The sequence below is a fragment of the Ursus maritimus genome, unplaced genomic scaffold (genome assembly GCF_017311325.1).
Source record: "Ursus maritimus isolate PB19 unplaced genomic scaffold, ASM1731132v1 scaffold_13, whole genome shotgun sequence".
NCBI classification, from domain to species: domain Eukaryota; kingdom Metazoa; phylum Chordata; class Mammalia; order Carnivora; family Ursidae; genus Ursus; species Ursus maritimus.
Genome location: NW_024423675.1, coordinates 20,652,131 through 20,664,741, shown reverse-complemented (window position 1 = coordinate 20,664,741; position 12,611 = coordinate 20,652,131). Strand labels below are relative to the sequence as shown.

Here is a 12,611-nt window from a genome sequence, read left to right as displayed (position 1 = left end):
ACTAGGAACACTCACTCAGGAGTTTCTGCAGGTTCCTCCAAAAGCGAGAGCCTCTGAAAGTGGTGTCTGAGAAAGTGATTAAACAGGGGGACAGGATGAAACCGGGAAAAGTGAAGCCAAGGCCTGCAAGGGCAAGTCGTGGAGCGCAGGGATGTCCTGAAATGACTAGCTACTTCAGAGAGAATGCGCAAGCGGTATAAGTCGTGGGCAAAAAAATAAAGAGTCTGTCAATTAATTTTAGCACTCAAGTTATCCATCAGCAGCAAACAGCCCCTCAGCACATTCATGAAGGAAATGAAAAGGAACATTTACTCTACCATAGAGATCAGCTTCCTGCTATTTCACATCACAAGAAAAGGAAAATACCAGAACCAAACATAAGAATATCTCCTCACCTTTTGGTGTACTTGGCCATATCCCAAGGAATATAAATAATAGTGTGTTCAGGAGGCAAAAACTGGTTGAGGTACGTCACAGCAGCCACAAGCTCTTCACTCAGAATTCTCTCATGCTTTCTTTTCTCTCGTTCCTTATCAAAAATTAAACATTTTCAAGGTTCTAATTACCTCAAATCATAGGAACAGACTTTTAACATTTTTCCTTTTCAGCTAAGAAGCCTAAGTCTTAAATATGCTGAAATAAAACCTAACATAAAAATAATATAAATGCAAAGAAATAAATACGTCATTGAATTAAAATCAACAGATGATTAGCTTCAAAAATTCAAGGAGATGAGATTTCTTTTTAATAACTTCCTGCTACTCTAAAGAAGTCTGGCTCACCCTCCTGGGCCTGGTCTACACACTCCATACCTGACTCTGGCAGAGAAGAACTCCCCAAGAACCTGAAGGAAACCCCCAACTCCAGCCAGCTAAGGACCAGACAGAAATCCACTGCGCCTGGCTGAGAGTGCTTTTCCAGGCTACGTGTGTTTTTAAATTTCACTCTCATAAAACACCCTGTGCGGTAACCAAGGTAGGCCCTTTTTCCCCCTTTTACATTGTGGCTGAATGAGGTTAAAAGGTGTTCATGGGACCAAATCTTACTTTCTGCCTCCCTGCCTACTGTACCCCCTTACATATTACATGCCTCTCATTCCAGAGCTCCGGGCCTGGAATGCTGGCTCTGCTGCCTGCTAGCCACGCAGCCTTGGGCAAGGTTCTCAACTTTCCTAGGCCCCTATTTCTTCATCTATAAAATGGGTACAGTACAATACATCTATGAAATGGGTACAATAGTATCTTCCTTACAGCAATAATGTGAGGTTTAAAAGAGATAAAACACGATAATCTTTTATCAGAGCATCTGGTACATGGGGACTATTCATCAAAATCAATGATTTTTATTGTTATCCTGTTCAGGACTTCACTTAAAAACAAAGAAAAACAATTCAGTGATAATAGCACTGACATGGTGTGGAGGCACTATTGCTGGCATCGAAATGGGTCTCTGATGTTTTCAATCATGGTGATTAGTTATCAGTTGTCATGAATTTAATTAGATAACTGCTGTGGAAACAAAAAGGGTTATCTATTTTGCACAGCTGAATAAACCAAATGGAGGAATTAGAAAAGAGTTAAGACCAGTGTTAGTTTAGGACGAACGTGCAGTTAGCTTCTTACATCTGAGAGATGTAAACTATATATCTGGAATGTCTCTCAAAAGCACTTTAAATCACCTAGGGAACAAAACCTTTTTGAAATTCTTTGATCAAATCTGATATTTCACGAGATGGGGAGAAAAGGTTATCCAATCAACGTTCGGTCATCTCTGCATAAAGAGTCTGCTCTGTGCACCGTCTGACCGTCACAGATTAGTGTTAGTGGGTTGTTTAGCCCACGTCCTTAGGTCACAGACCCCTGTTACAACCAAATGAAAACATCACATACACAAGTGGTTTTGCCTATCATCTCAAGGGTTCAGAGACTCCCCCAGTGACCATCCAGGGCCCTCAGACTAAAAACCTCCAAATACAGTCATGCCTGATTCCAGGCTGACTTCCTGCTGATGCCCCAGTACCAGCGTCAAAGGTACGTGGATTGCTGCGATATGTCAACCCGTGCCTCAAACTTCCACAACCAAGGAAGTGGGGGGGAGGGGAGAGAAAAGAAATCAAGGAAAGTATTTCACTTTATTGACTTCATATGATGGCAGAATAAAGAGCAAAGAACCCTCACTATCATTCCACATACATAAATGCATTCTTTGACTCTAATCAAAATTAATACTTTTTCCAACTGAACTGAATAAACATCTTTTGTACTATGAATAAAATGACAAAAACAGCAAAAAACTATTTTTTTCTATTCCATAAAACAGCAACTTAATCTCTAAACTATTTTCTAGTTAATCTCTAGTTATGAACCATGAGAGACTACGGACTCTGGGAAACAAACTAAGGGCTGCAGAGGGGAGTGGGGTGGGGGAATGGGATAGGCTGGTGATGGGTATTAAGGAGGGCACGTATTGCATGGTGCACTGGGTGTTATATGCAAGTAATGAATCATGGAACTTTACATCAAAAACTAGGGATGTACTGTATGGTGACTAACATAATAAAAAATATTATTTAAAAAAATCTCTAGTTATTGCCAAGATTTTCTTTTAAAGATTTTATTTATTATTTATTTGACAGAGATAGAGACAGCCAGCGAGAGAGGGAACACAAGCAGGGGGAGTGGGAGAGGAAGAAGCAGGCTCATAGCGGAGGAGCCTGGTGTGGGGCTCGATCCCATAACGCCGGGATCACGCCCTGAGCCAAAGGCAGACGCTTAACCACTGTGCCACCCAGGCACCCCTATTGCCAAGATTTTTATGACAATGGAATGATAAACAATTTTTAAGTCCACCAACTAACACTGAAATATTAAAAATGTACATTTGAGAACCCGGGCAAGAACACTTTACAATCACATGTATCGGATATTATTTTTTGAATCTGTGTATTTCATGCAGAATTATTTCAAACATCGTAAACTGAATCTCCATTTAGCCATTGCTTTTAATGGCAGTATAAGGACTTTGTAACCAGGAAGACGGGTCAGTATTCCCTATTTTGGTGAATGGCATCACCAACCAGCCACCTGAGTAACCAGAAACCAAGCCTGACCTCTCCCTCATCTCACAGCCAGCCCATTGCCAAGTTTCCAGCCTCTACACACTTCTCTCCAGCCCTACCACACCACCCTGGTTTAAGCCAGGGTCCCCCCCTTCCCTGGACAATTAGAATTCTCCTCCTAAGTAGTCTTCCAGCGTGCTTTAGTCTTGTGCCGATCCTTATGCTCTCTTTGTTGAGGTCAGGACAGTCTTTTTAAAATATAAATCTGATCACAATCCTCTCAGTCATGAGAAACCTTCAATGGTTTCCCATTATACTCTCAGGATAAAGACCAGACTCATCGACGCACCCTGCAAGGCTCTGCGTGGTCTGGCCATAGCTGTCTCTTCAGCCTTGTCCCACAACAGTACCCTCGTCATCTCTCTGGCCCTCATCAGCAGGACCCCTACCATATGGCCTTTCCTTCCTCAAACGCACCATATCCCCTCCTGACCCGGGGCCTTGGAACCTGCTATTCTGAATTGAATACTATTCTTTCTTTTCTTGGCCTAGTTAATGCCTCTTCCTTCAGTCTGAAGACTCATCACCTCCTCAGGGGAGACTTCCCTCCCGTTATGAGCTCTCATGGCACCATTTAGCCTGTGTTAATACCTCTGCATTCCTTCACCATCTCCTCCATTCGACTGCTAGCTCTGTGAAGGCATGAATTGTTTCTGTGACGGCCTTGGCACAAAGGAAACCTTCAAGAACACTCGTTAAATAATGAACTAAATGGACACAGGATTCCTTGTTTTTGTATTAAATTGAGTTACATTTATTAACCAGCCTCTCAGAATAATCCCAGCACTACTAAATTGTTGGCAACTGCTACAACCATAATATAACAAAACCCTTGCTTTTCCTGCTTTCAGGGTTTTCTTGGCTGTGGACTGAAATTCTTTCAGTGCACACAGTTACAACACTACAGATACAATTTATTATCTGGTCTCCCTGCTTGCCATCCTAGGCTGTTGACCCGAGGGCCTACTCATATACGAGAATGTTGACCAGACAGTGTACTCTCACAAGGAAACACAGAACTGAAAGGCCAAGCCACCACTTTGTCCACCTGGTTCTTGAACCACGGCAGCACCCCAATTTCTGAATCCAGCCTTTAGATCTTGCTACTGCATATTAACCTTCCCAAGAGATCTCTGGATTGTCAAGGAAATGGGCTCTATCAAGGCTAGGTTGTGGCTCTGTGATCCTCACGCTTCCTTCGCCAAGCTGTCCTGGAAACTAAGGCAGAATTTCACTCCTCTCCAGTTCACCCAAGGAAATCAGAAGACTGGCAGCATCACTTTCTTCCCTTGGAAACATACTGCTGCTTCTCCCAGGTGCGCGGGGAAGAGGCCATACAGAACCTAAGGCCAAAGGACGGTGGCTTAGACAGTCAGACACAGGGCTCCGTCCCAACATGCAAAGTCTATAACCTCTCCTCTGGGGAGAGGTAAAGCAGGCTTGTAAACCTCTTTGTGCTGAGGAAAAAATTTTCCAGGGTGACTGAATTTCATAACCAAACAGATGAGCACATCATACCTTCACTAAATTCAAGATGATGATGGGGGAGCCAAACCTCTGAAGCATCTGGTCGAAGTGAAGGGCAGCCACATGTGCAAACGGGTCTGCCTGATCCACTGAGGGGCACAAAAAGGATGAAGAAACACCAGAATGAAAATCATAAGGCAAGAATAAAAGAAGTATAGGGTTTTGTTTTCTTTTTTAATGTGTAAAGAAATGCAAGTCAACTAATCTAGTAGTTTCACTTCCCAAGTTCCTCTTGACCTTATCAGATACTCATTCTTCACGTATTTACTGAATCTGACTGATTCTTACATTTCTGAAGTAAAATACAATTTACTAGCAGCCAAAATGAAAGAAAAATGATAAAGTTACTGAATAAAACTAACAGAAGTCCTTCTTCTAAATTATCTACCTTCCAGTACTGAAACTTTGTTAGAATCTAAGAATTTATGGATTTCTGTGACAGGAGTTCATCAACTCAAAGTGTGGGTAAAGAAGAGGTACTATGAAAAAGACTGCTCCACGCACATGTGATAGGCGGTTTAGGCATCATCGTTGAGATGTCCTGAGACCAGTATAAAGGAACGGATCCTCTAACTTGGACATAAGAAGAATAACTTCCTGCAGTAAAAGACATCACAGAAGCATCACAGAGTATTTGTTCAGTCTCCACTTCATTTGCAACATCACCCTGAAAAGAAAGGTGGCATTTGAAGTATTTTATGTTCTCAGAATTTTTTAATGGAAAAAATTTCCAAGTATACAATGAAATTATAATTCCCATTCTTAGAACATTTTAAAAGAGGTAAATGTTGATCAATATTCAATATGCACATTAGGAAATGAAAACCATTAAAATGCAACAAAGAAAGGCAATTAAAAATAGCCAAGAATAGACTAGGAAAAAATCAAATTAAATAGCTAATAATACAAGTAGCAGACAGAGAACAGCTTGAGTGATATAAATGGCAGAGAGGGAGAGAAAAGGAAAACAATTACATGAAATTATACAGGAGGTTAGGAAGACCAGCGGAATATAAACCTTCAATTCTGAAGACCAGGGAGGAATGGAAGGACAAAAGAGTGAGATTCAAATAATGTCTGATGGACAGAAGGGAAAAAAAGGTCTTGAGTTAGCCTGACTTATAAAAGTTAGAAGGATACGACAAAGAATAATTTTAGAGACATTAATAACATGTCTGCTTGATTATCCGTGAAATATTCAAAGATAAGTAACATAGCAAAATTGTGATTTTTCTTAGAGACCCAGTTATAACTGTTTTCATTGTTGATATAATTTTAAGAACAATGTTGCTATTTTAACCCAGTTTTAAAACCCAATGTCTCACTCAATCTGTCTACTCAACTGCACATCTGCGTAAGACTCAAGCTGTCTACTGCAAATAGAGATGAAACACTTGGAGGAGATGACATGACTGATGGCAGGATAGGACTTTTGTTGTGGTTATTTTCCAGGGCCGAGCAGAATAGGAGCCTGCCTGGAGCCAGACTAAAGCAGAGGCGAGGGGGGAAGGGGTTTCCAAGCCTCGCTCTACTTTGTCTTCTCATCAAGGAGGTGTTTCCAAGGAGTGCTCCCCTCCACTTACTCCTCCGAGGGAGGTGCTTTGCTATTTTAGTCGCTACAATAAATACGTGCTACATTTATTCATATCTTACAGAAATGGCGCATCCTCCAAAACGAGACATGTCATAACTCCCCAAGGCAATGCAGAACTGGCTCTAAGACAGCTGATTTTTCAGAACCTCTTATACTAGTCACATTCCTCACTAGTTTCAGATACTCTGGAGCATTACTTATTCTCTTGATCATGTCCCAAACTAAGAAATGCTACTTTCTAGAATTCCACTTGGCTTCCTCTGTCAGCAGGGCGGATGTGAAAGGTTAAGACATCAGCAGTGCTGTCGCTTCTCCACCTTACCTCACAGTTTGCACCTCTCTTGAGGAAGCGGGTCCCGGCAAACTTACTGGATCTTCTCGCTATTAGAGTCACATAGACTGGTCGTCCGTAGATCAACAGCTCTTAGAAGTCAAGTTAAAGCTATTTGAGCATTCACACTGAACTGTCGCACCACACCAAGAGAATCATTAGACCTTAAATATGCACTTAAATACATCTTGTCCAGAAGGTTAAAGAACACCAGAAAGTTCCACCCAAGAATGGAGCGGCACTGGGTCTAACTGTTCTTCCAAATTAGGCAGGTATTAAAGCAAAACAGGCCTCTCTAAGGAGTGGTTTCCATGAATTTCAGAGGAAATGGTAAAAAGGTGTAGGGTGAGTGGCCAAGGGAGGACCTGGTCTCTCCTCATCACCAACTAAAGGATGTAAAAGGGCACAACTAATCCTTCCCTAGTCTTCAGAGATCATATACCTCTCAAAAAGAGCATATGTCACCTAACGGGGTTAGCAATACATAATATCAAGCAATACATAATACTTAGGGAATGGAATAAGTATAATACTATAAAAGTCACCCAAATTTGTCATCGAAGTGCAAAAACTAAGCACTGTGAATTATTTAACTGATGTGCAGCTTATCGGTTGTCACCTTATTTAGCTTTCTGAGCCCCAGTTCCATGTGCTGTAAAATGGTGTAAGTACCAGTAAAGTAACTAACTTTATGAGGTGGTTGGGAGGACTAGGTTAGGTAATGTGTGTAAACCAGGGCCTGTCCTATAGTAAATGCTGACTGTATAGCAATTTCTTTTATCATCATAAAGACTTCCAGAATTCATTAAATGCTTGATAACTAGGGAACTAGTTTCATCAAACTAATGAGCTTTAAAATTATAATCCATGGTGCTATTCGCTATTTTAAAAACACAAACATGTACTGTGCTTAATATATGCCTGGCCCTGAGTTAGCTCTTGACAATACAAAACAGTTTAGAACTACCTCTTGAAAAATGACTTCAGAAACTGTAGCACATTCTTTCTGGTGTCCTTGGTGGTGAAAACCTTGTGTTCTTTCCAGGTACATGTCACTTTTGGAAACAGAAAAGGTAATTCAGGGCCAAATCTCATTATTCAGTGAACAAACCAAGCAGATAATACTACTCACTGCTTGGAAATGATTACAAAGTAATGAGCCTGACTTGCAAGTGTAGCACATAAATCTCACTCATCCTCATTTTGAACTTCCTTTGTGTCTGCATCTAGCCTCTCTTCTCCCTCATTTGCCATAAAGAAGGCACCACCGGTCCTCTTTAGGACTAACCTCTCCAGCTATACCCCTTGATCCCACTCCTCCCAAATGTTCTAGTGCAAGAAAAAATATTAGTTATCGCATTTATCACATTAACCCACTTGATGATCTCAAAACAACCACTCCTTTCAAGTTTTCACCATAGGTCTTAAAAAACCTAAGACACAAGAAAGAACGTCAACTGGAAGACAAGCTAGGTGTACAAATGCCCTACATGATCTCAAAAGGGGACAGGAAAAAACTAAACACTACTCCTAGCAAGCATACACTGCCTCTCTAAGCCTCATAGCACTTTCTGGGAAGGTTTCCACCATAGCTAGAAATTAAATAAAAGGGGGGAAAAGTATTTATTAAAATTGAACTCAAAATCAGCTTAACCCAAGGTTCAACCTACATCTACTTAAGCTCTTACGTCCCTTTCCAATCCAGGACTTTATTACACTATGCCTGAACCACAGCAATCTTTTCCTAATTCATGCCCCCTGTTGTAGTCTCATTTTATTTAATCCAGCTTGAAAACAGCTGTCAACTCAACCTTTCTAAGTACTCCCCTCTACGTTACCCTCTTGAGAAAAACTTTCAAAAGTTCAGGCACCAAACCCAAAATGCTTACTTAGTCGGATCACCAAAGCAATCTGGTAACTAGCTATCTGACTCTCCACTACCCACTACATTGCACCTCCCAAGGATTTTACACCCAAGGCAGGAGAACACTCCCATGAACTGTTCTACCCCTACACTCATGGTGCTTTCCCCCCTATGAGCTTGCTCCCTGCTTCCTGCTAAGGTCTGACTTTTGTTTAGAGCTCAGGCCAAGCCTGACTTTTCCTATGAGCCTGCCCCATCCTCCCCACCTGTCAGTGATTCTGTTCCTCCTCTCAGGGATGAATACTTATTGTCTATATCACTTCCTATGCACATAGCATTTTCTTCCCTGTTGTTTATCTTTCTGTGTACATAAGAGACCTGTTCAAACGGTCTGCACTCCTCTTTGTATTTCCACTACCTGATATCATCAGTAAGTTTTCCTGCTGGGTGCACAGAGTGGTAATTAATAATCTTGTAATTCCTATACAGTCTTTTACCGATTGGTACAGCAGAACCTTAATAATATATACCTTAGTTTTTTTAAAAAAGGATACTTGACTGCCCACAGAACCCATGAATAATATACAACAGCCAGTCACGATGCACAGTATTTTTAATTATATCCAGAAGTTCACCGTTCCACACATACTTCATATAAGGCTCACTACAGATCCCAAATACACCTGAAAAATAAAAGTTGGTACCAGAAATATAAGGAAATTGGTCTATACTCATTTTTAAGTTCATAAGTTTTTGTTTTTAACTTCAAAATAAAATGTTTGATTAATAGCATTGCCATTTTCAGTGGATATAACTCATGTCATCACCCAGAACTCTGTGCTGATTCTGTACAAAGTAAAAGAATAAACACATTTTTCTGATTTGTGAGAGTTTTTAATCTAGGAGAAAAGTAAACAATAGGGACATTAAGGGACACATGGACAAATACATGACGAAGGCCGAGAGATAGCACTGGGTAGTGGCTGGAAGCATTGCTCTGGGGTCTGAGTGCCTGGGTCCAAATACCAGCCCTGCCTCTCAGCAGCAGAGTGACAGGTGTGACCAACCTCAGTGCCCATTTCCTTATCTGTACCTGTATCGTGGTTGTTGTAAAGACAGTAATGTTGGTAATGCACAGAAAGTGCTTCGAACAAGCCTGGTGCCTTACTGACACTTCCGTAAGTGGTACTTACTATCATATCAGGCTTTTTCTATATGAAGAAATTAATTTCATCAAACATGATTTCAGCATATCCAGATACATTTATTAAACATTAATGAGTTTTACAAAACTTCTATAAAGGGCAAAATGAGAAATAAGTATATTTATGATTATGGCTTAAAAGACTACAACAGTGGGACGCCTGGGTGGCTCAGTCGGTTGCATGTCCAAGTCTTTTTTTTTTTTTTTTTTGCATGTCCAACTCTTGATTTCAGCTCACATCACGGTCTCAGGGTCCTGAGATCAAGCCCCACACCAGGCTCTGAGCTCATTGGGGAGTCTGCTTGAGGATTTTTCTCCCTCTCCCTTTGTCTCTCCCCCTGTTCGGACCCATTCTCTCTCTCTAATAAAGAAATAAATTAAAAAAAAAAAAAAAGACTGCAACAGTTCTGGATAGCAGGCTATTTTTCTTCTCAAAACACGGTATGTTAAGAGTGTTTATATACTGTGACAAATACACTTGGTTTGATTCATAAAAACTGAACCTTCTCTGCCCTTCCAATGCTTTACACAGAGCACAAACAGTACACACTAGAACTAGAGTCCTGTCTTTGCCACTTACCAGTCTCTGTGACCTCTGGCAAGTTACTTAACATCTTCGAACCTCAATTTTCTGCACTGTAAAATAATGATACTACTATTCACCTCAGAGATATGTTCAGATTAAATAATACATGCAAAGTGACTAATATGCTGTCTGACATAGTAGAGACTTTTTAAAAAATGTATTATTTTCCTTTTCTACCTACCCCTATATCTTCTACCCTCACTCTGTTTCCTATCAGTTTCCCCCTGTGTAGTAGAAGAATAGTGCCTCCCCAAAGACGTTATGTCTTAAGCACCAGAACATGTGAATACTTTATGTTACATGGCAAGGAAGAATTAAATCTGCAGATGGAATTAAGGCTGTTAATTAGATGAGCTTGAGATGGGGAGAGTATTTTGAATTATCCAGGTGGGCCAAATGTAATCATGGATTATTACTTATAAGTGAAAGAGGAAAACAAGAATGTAAGTGTCACAGTGATGTGATGCAGGAAAAGCCTCGGCTGGCCATTGCTGACTTTGAACATGGAAGGGGCCCCAAGCCAGGGAATGTGGGCAGTCTCTAGAAGATGGAATGGCAAGAAAATGTACAGTCTCAAAAAAGGAACGCAGCCCTGCCCACACCCTAATTCTAGTTCACTGAGACCTATTTTGGACTTCTGACCTCTGTGACAGTAAATCTGTATAGCTTTAAGTTCCTAAGTTTGTGGTAATTGGTTATAGCAGCTATAAAAACCTAATACACAATGTTTTTCATATCCATCATATAGAATTGTTCCAGAGATAGTAAAAAATTAAGTGGCTTTTAGAGGCTTAATTCAGATTCCAGAACAAATATTCAAATTCAGATTTGGAATGACATACAGTGCAAATTTAATAATACTTTTAGCTTTTCTATTCCTAAGTGGGATATTTAGAAGAAATGATGCAAGCAAATATTCAGGCACACATTATCTTGACCTCCACCTGTCTCTAGCAGTATAGGTTACAATTTGGGAGTCTAAATCAGGGCAAATTTATGTGATCTTGATGTTCTCAGGTAGGGAGGGTGCACTGGCTTTGGCCTTAGCACAAGGGATAGTCAATCTAATAGATTAAGGGCAAGGCTACAGATGGCATCCAGTTTAAGTAACACTCTAAGTCTTCTTAGAGTGAACAAGAACCTCTGGCAAAATGCTAAGAGAGCACAGGCTCTTTTTGAGTGTTCTGCAAAGACAAACCTTCTGGAACTTTAGATTACATGCTAACTCTGCACTCACATCTTCATCACTATTATTCAGGTTGCACAGAGCAAGGTGCCCAAGACGTTATTGACTTACTATGTTTCCAAAGTATATCCAATTCAGCTAAACTGCTTTAAGTCTGAAATGATTCCTTTACAACATTCACTTTAGCAAGGCCTCTGGCATTAAAGTTCTAGATCAACCCAAAAGTCTAGGGATAAAGGTACCAATCCTGTTGTGTGACTGGTTCATTTATGATCTCCAGGATGACCCCCACACGTGGTCCTGCAGTGATCCTACAGTGGTCCTGACAGGAGCAAGGCCTATGAGGGACACCTGGGTCAAGCTGGGACCAATCAAAATAACAACCACCTCCAACCTGCTACATTGGTTCCTCGGCACATTGGCCATGAGATCTTAATCTCCACGTCTCAGTTTTCCACTTAGTCTTTATTTCTTTAAAAGTGGCATCATACCTACTGAGCAGTGTTTTTATAAGAATCAGAGATACTGCAGTAAATTTCTAGGACACAAGAGATAACCCATGGTGATTTTTTTCCAAAACTCTCTATGAAGGAAAATAAGGTGGTGGTGTGTATTCTCCGGTATTCAAAAAAACCAATTCTCCATTCAAACTTCACCAAAAGTCTAGACCTAAATGTATTTCATTAAAAATACATGAATATTTGCTAGGAAATGTCAGCATACAATTTTCTGGCTGGCCCACAAATGAAATCACATTGTGATTAATGATCTCTATAAAAATGAATTGGTCAAGTTTATATATCCAAAACAACCTCATATAAGGACACGGAGCAATAAGGGACAGAGAAATATGAAGGAAATGTGAGCTAATTTAATGAGACGCCATTTCACGGATGCCATATTAACCTACATTAGACGTGCTGAAAACCACCTACCGCTTCCACCCTGTGTAATTAATCCTTCATCTTCAAAGATGTCGAAACTCTCCTGGCGAGGCTGAGTAGTTTCTGACTTTAACATCTCCAGGGGCATTCGCAAGACAGTGAGATTATACTGAAGTGAGTGGGACAAATCATAGCTGTAACTGAGAACATAACTGAAACTTAATAAGAATTATAAAAGCAAAACCTATTTCAGTCTTGGCTCCTATATGGAATTAAAAACTGTGAACTCCATTAGCACCTGTTCAACTACTTGTAAG

The 12,611-nt window shown here is 40.5% G+C and overlaps 1 protein-coding gene across 1 annotated transcript in view; it reads right to left on the bottom strand.

Annotated features, from left to right (window-relative positions):
* Nucleotides 1-12,611, bottom strand: part of FIG4 (FIG4 phosphoinositide 5-phosphatase) — a 122,127-nt gene that overhangs the window by 76,277 nt on the left and 33,239 nt on the right. The window contains exons 6-11 of the mRNA XM_008706231.2: nt 12,346-12,494; nt 8,989-9,117; nt 6,562-6,662; nt 5,150-5,312; nt 4,637-4,734; nt 396-529 (exon numbers count right to left, since the gene is read on the bottom strand). Coding sequence (XP_008704453.1) covers nt 396-529; nt 4,637-4,734; nt 5,150-5,312; nt 6,562-6,662; nt 8,989-9,117; nt 12,346-12,494 — 774 coding nt within the window. The remainder of the gene's footprint in view (nt 1-395; nt 530-4,636; nt 4,735-5,149; nt 5,313-6,561; nt 6,663-8,988; nt 9,118-12,345; nt 12,495-12,611) is intronic.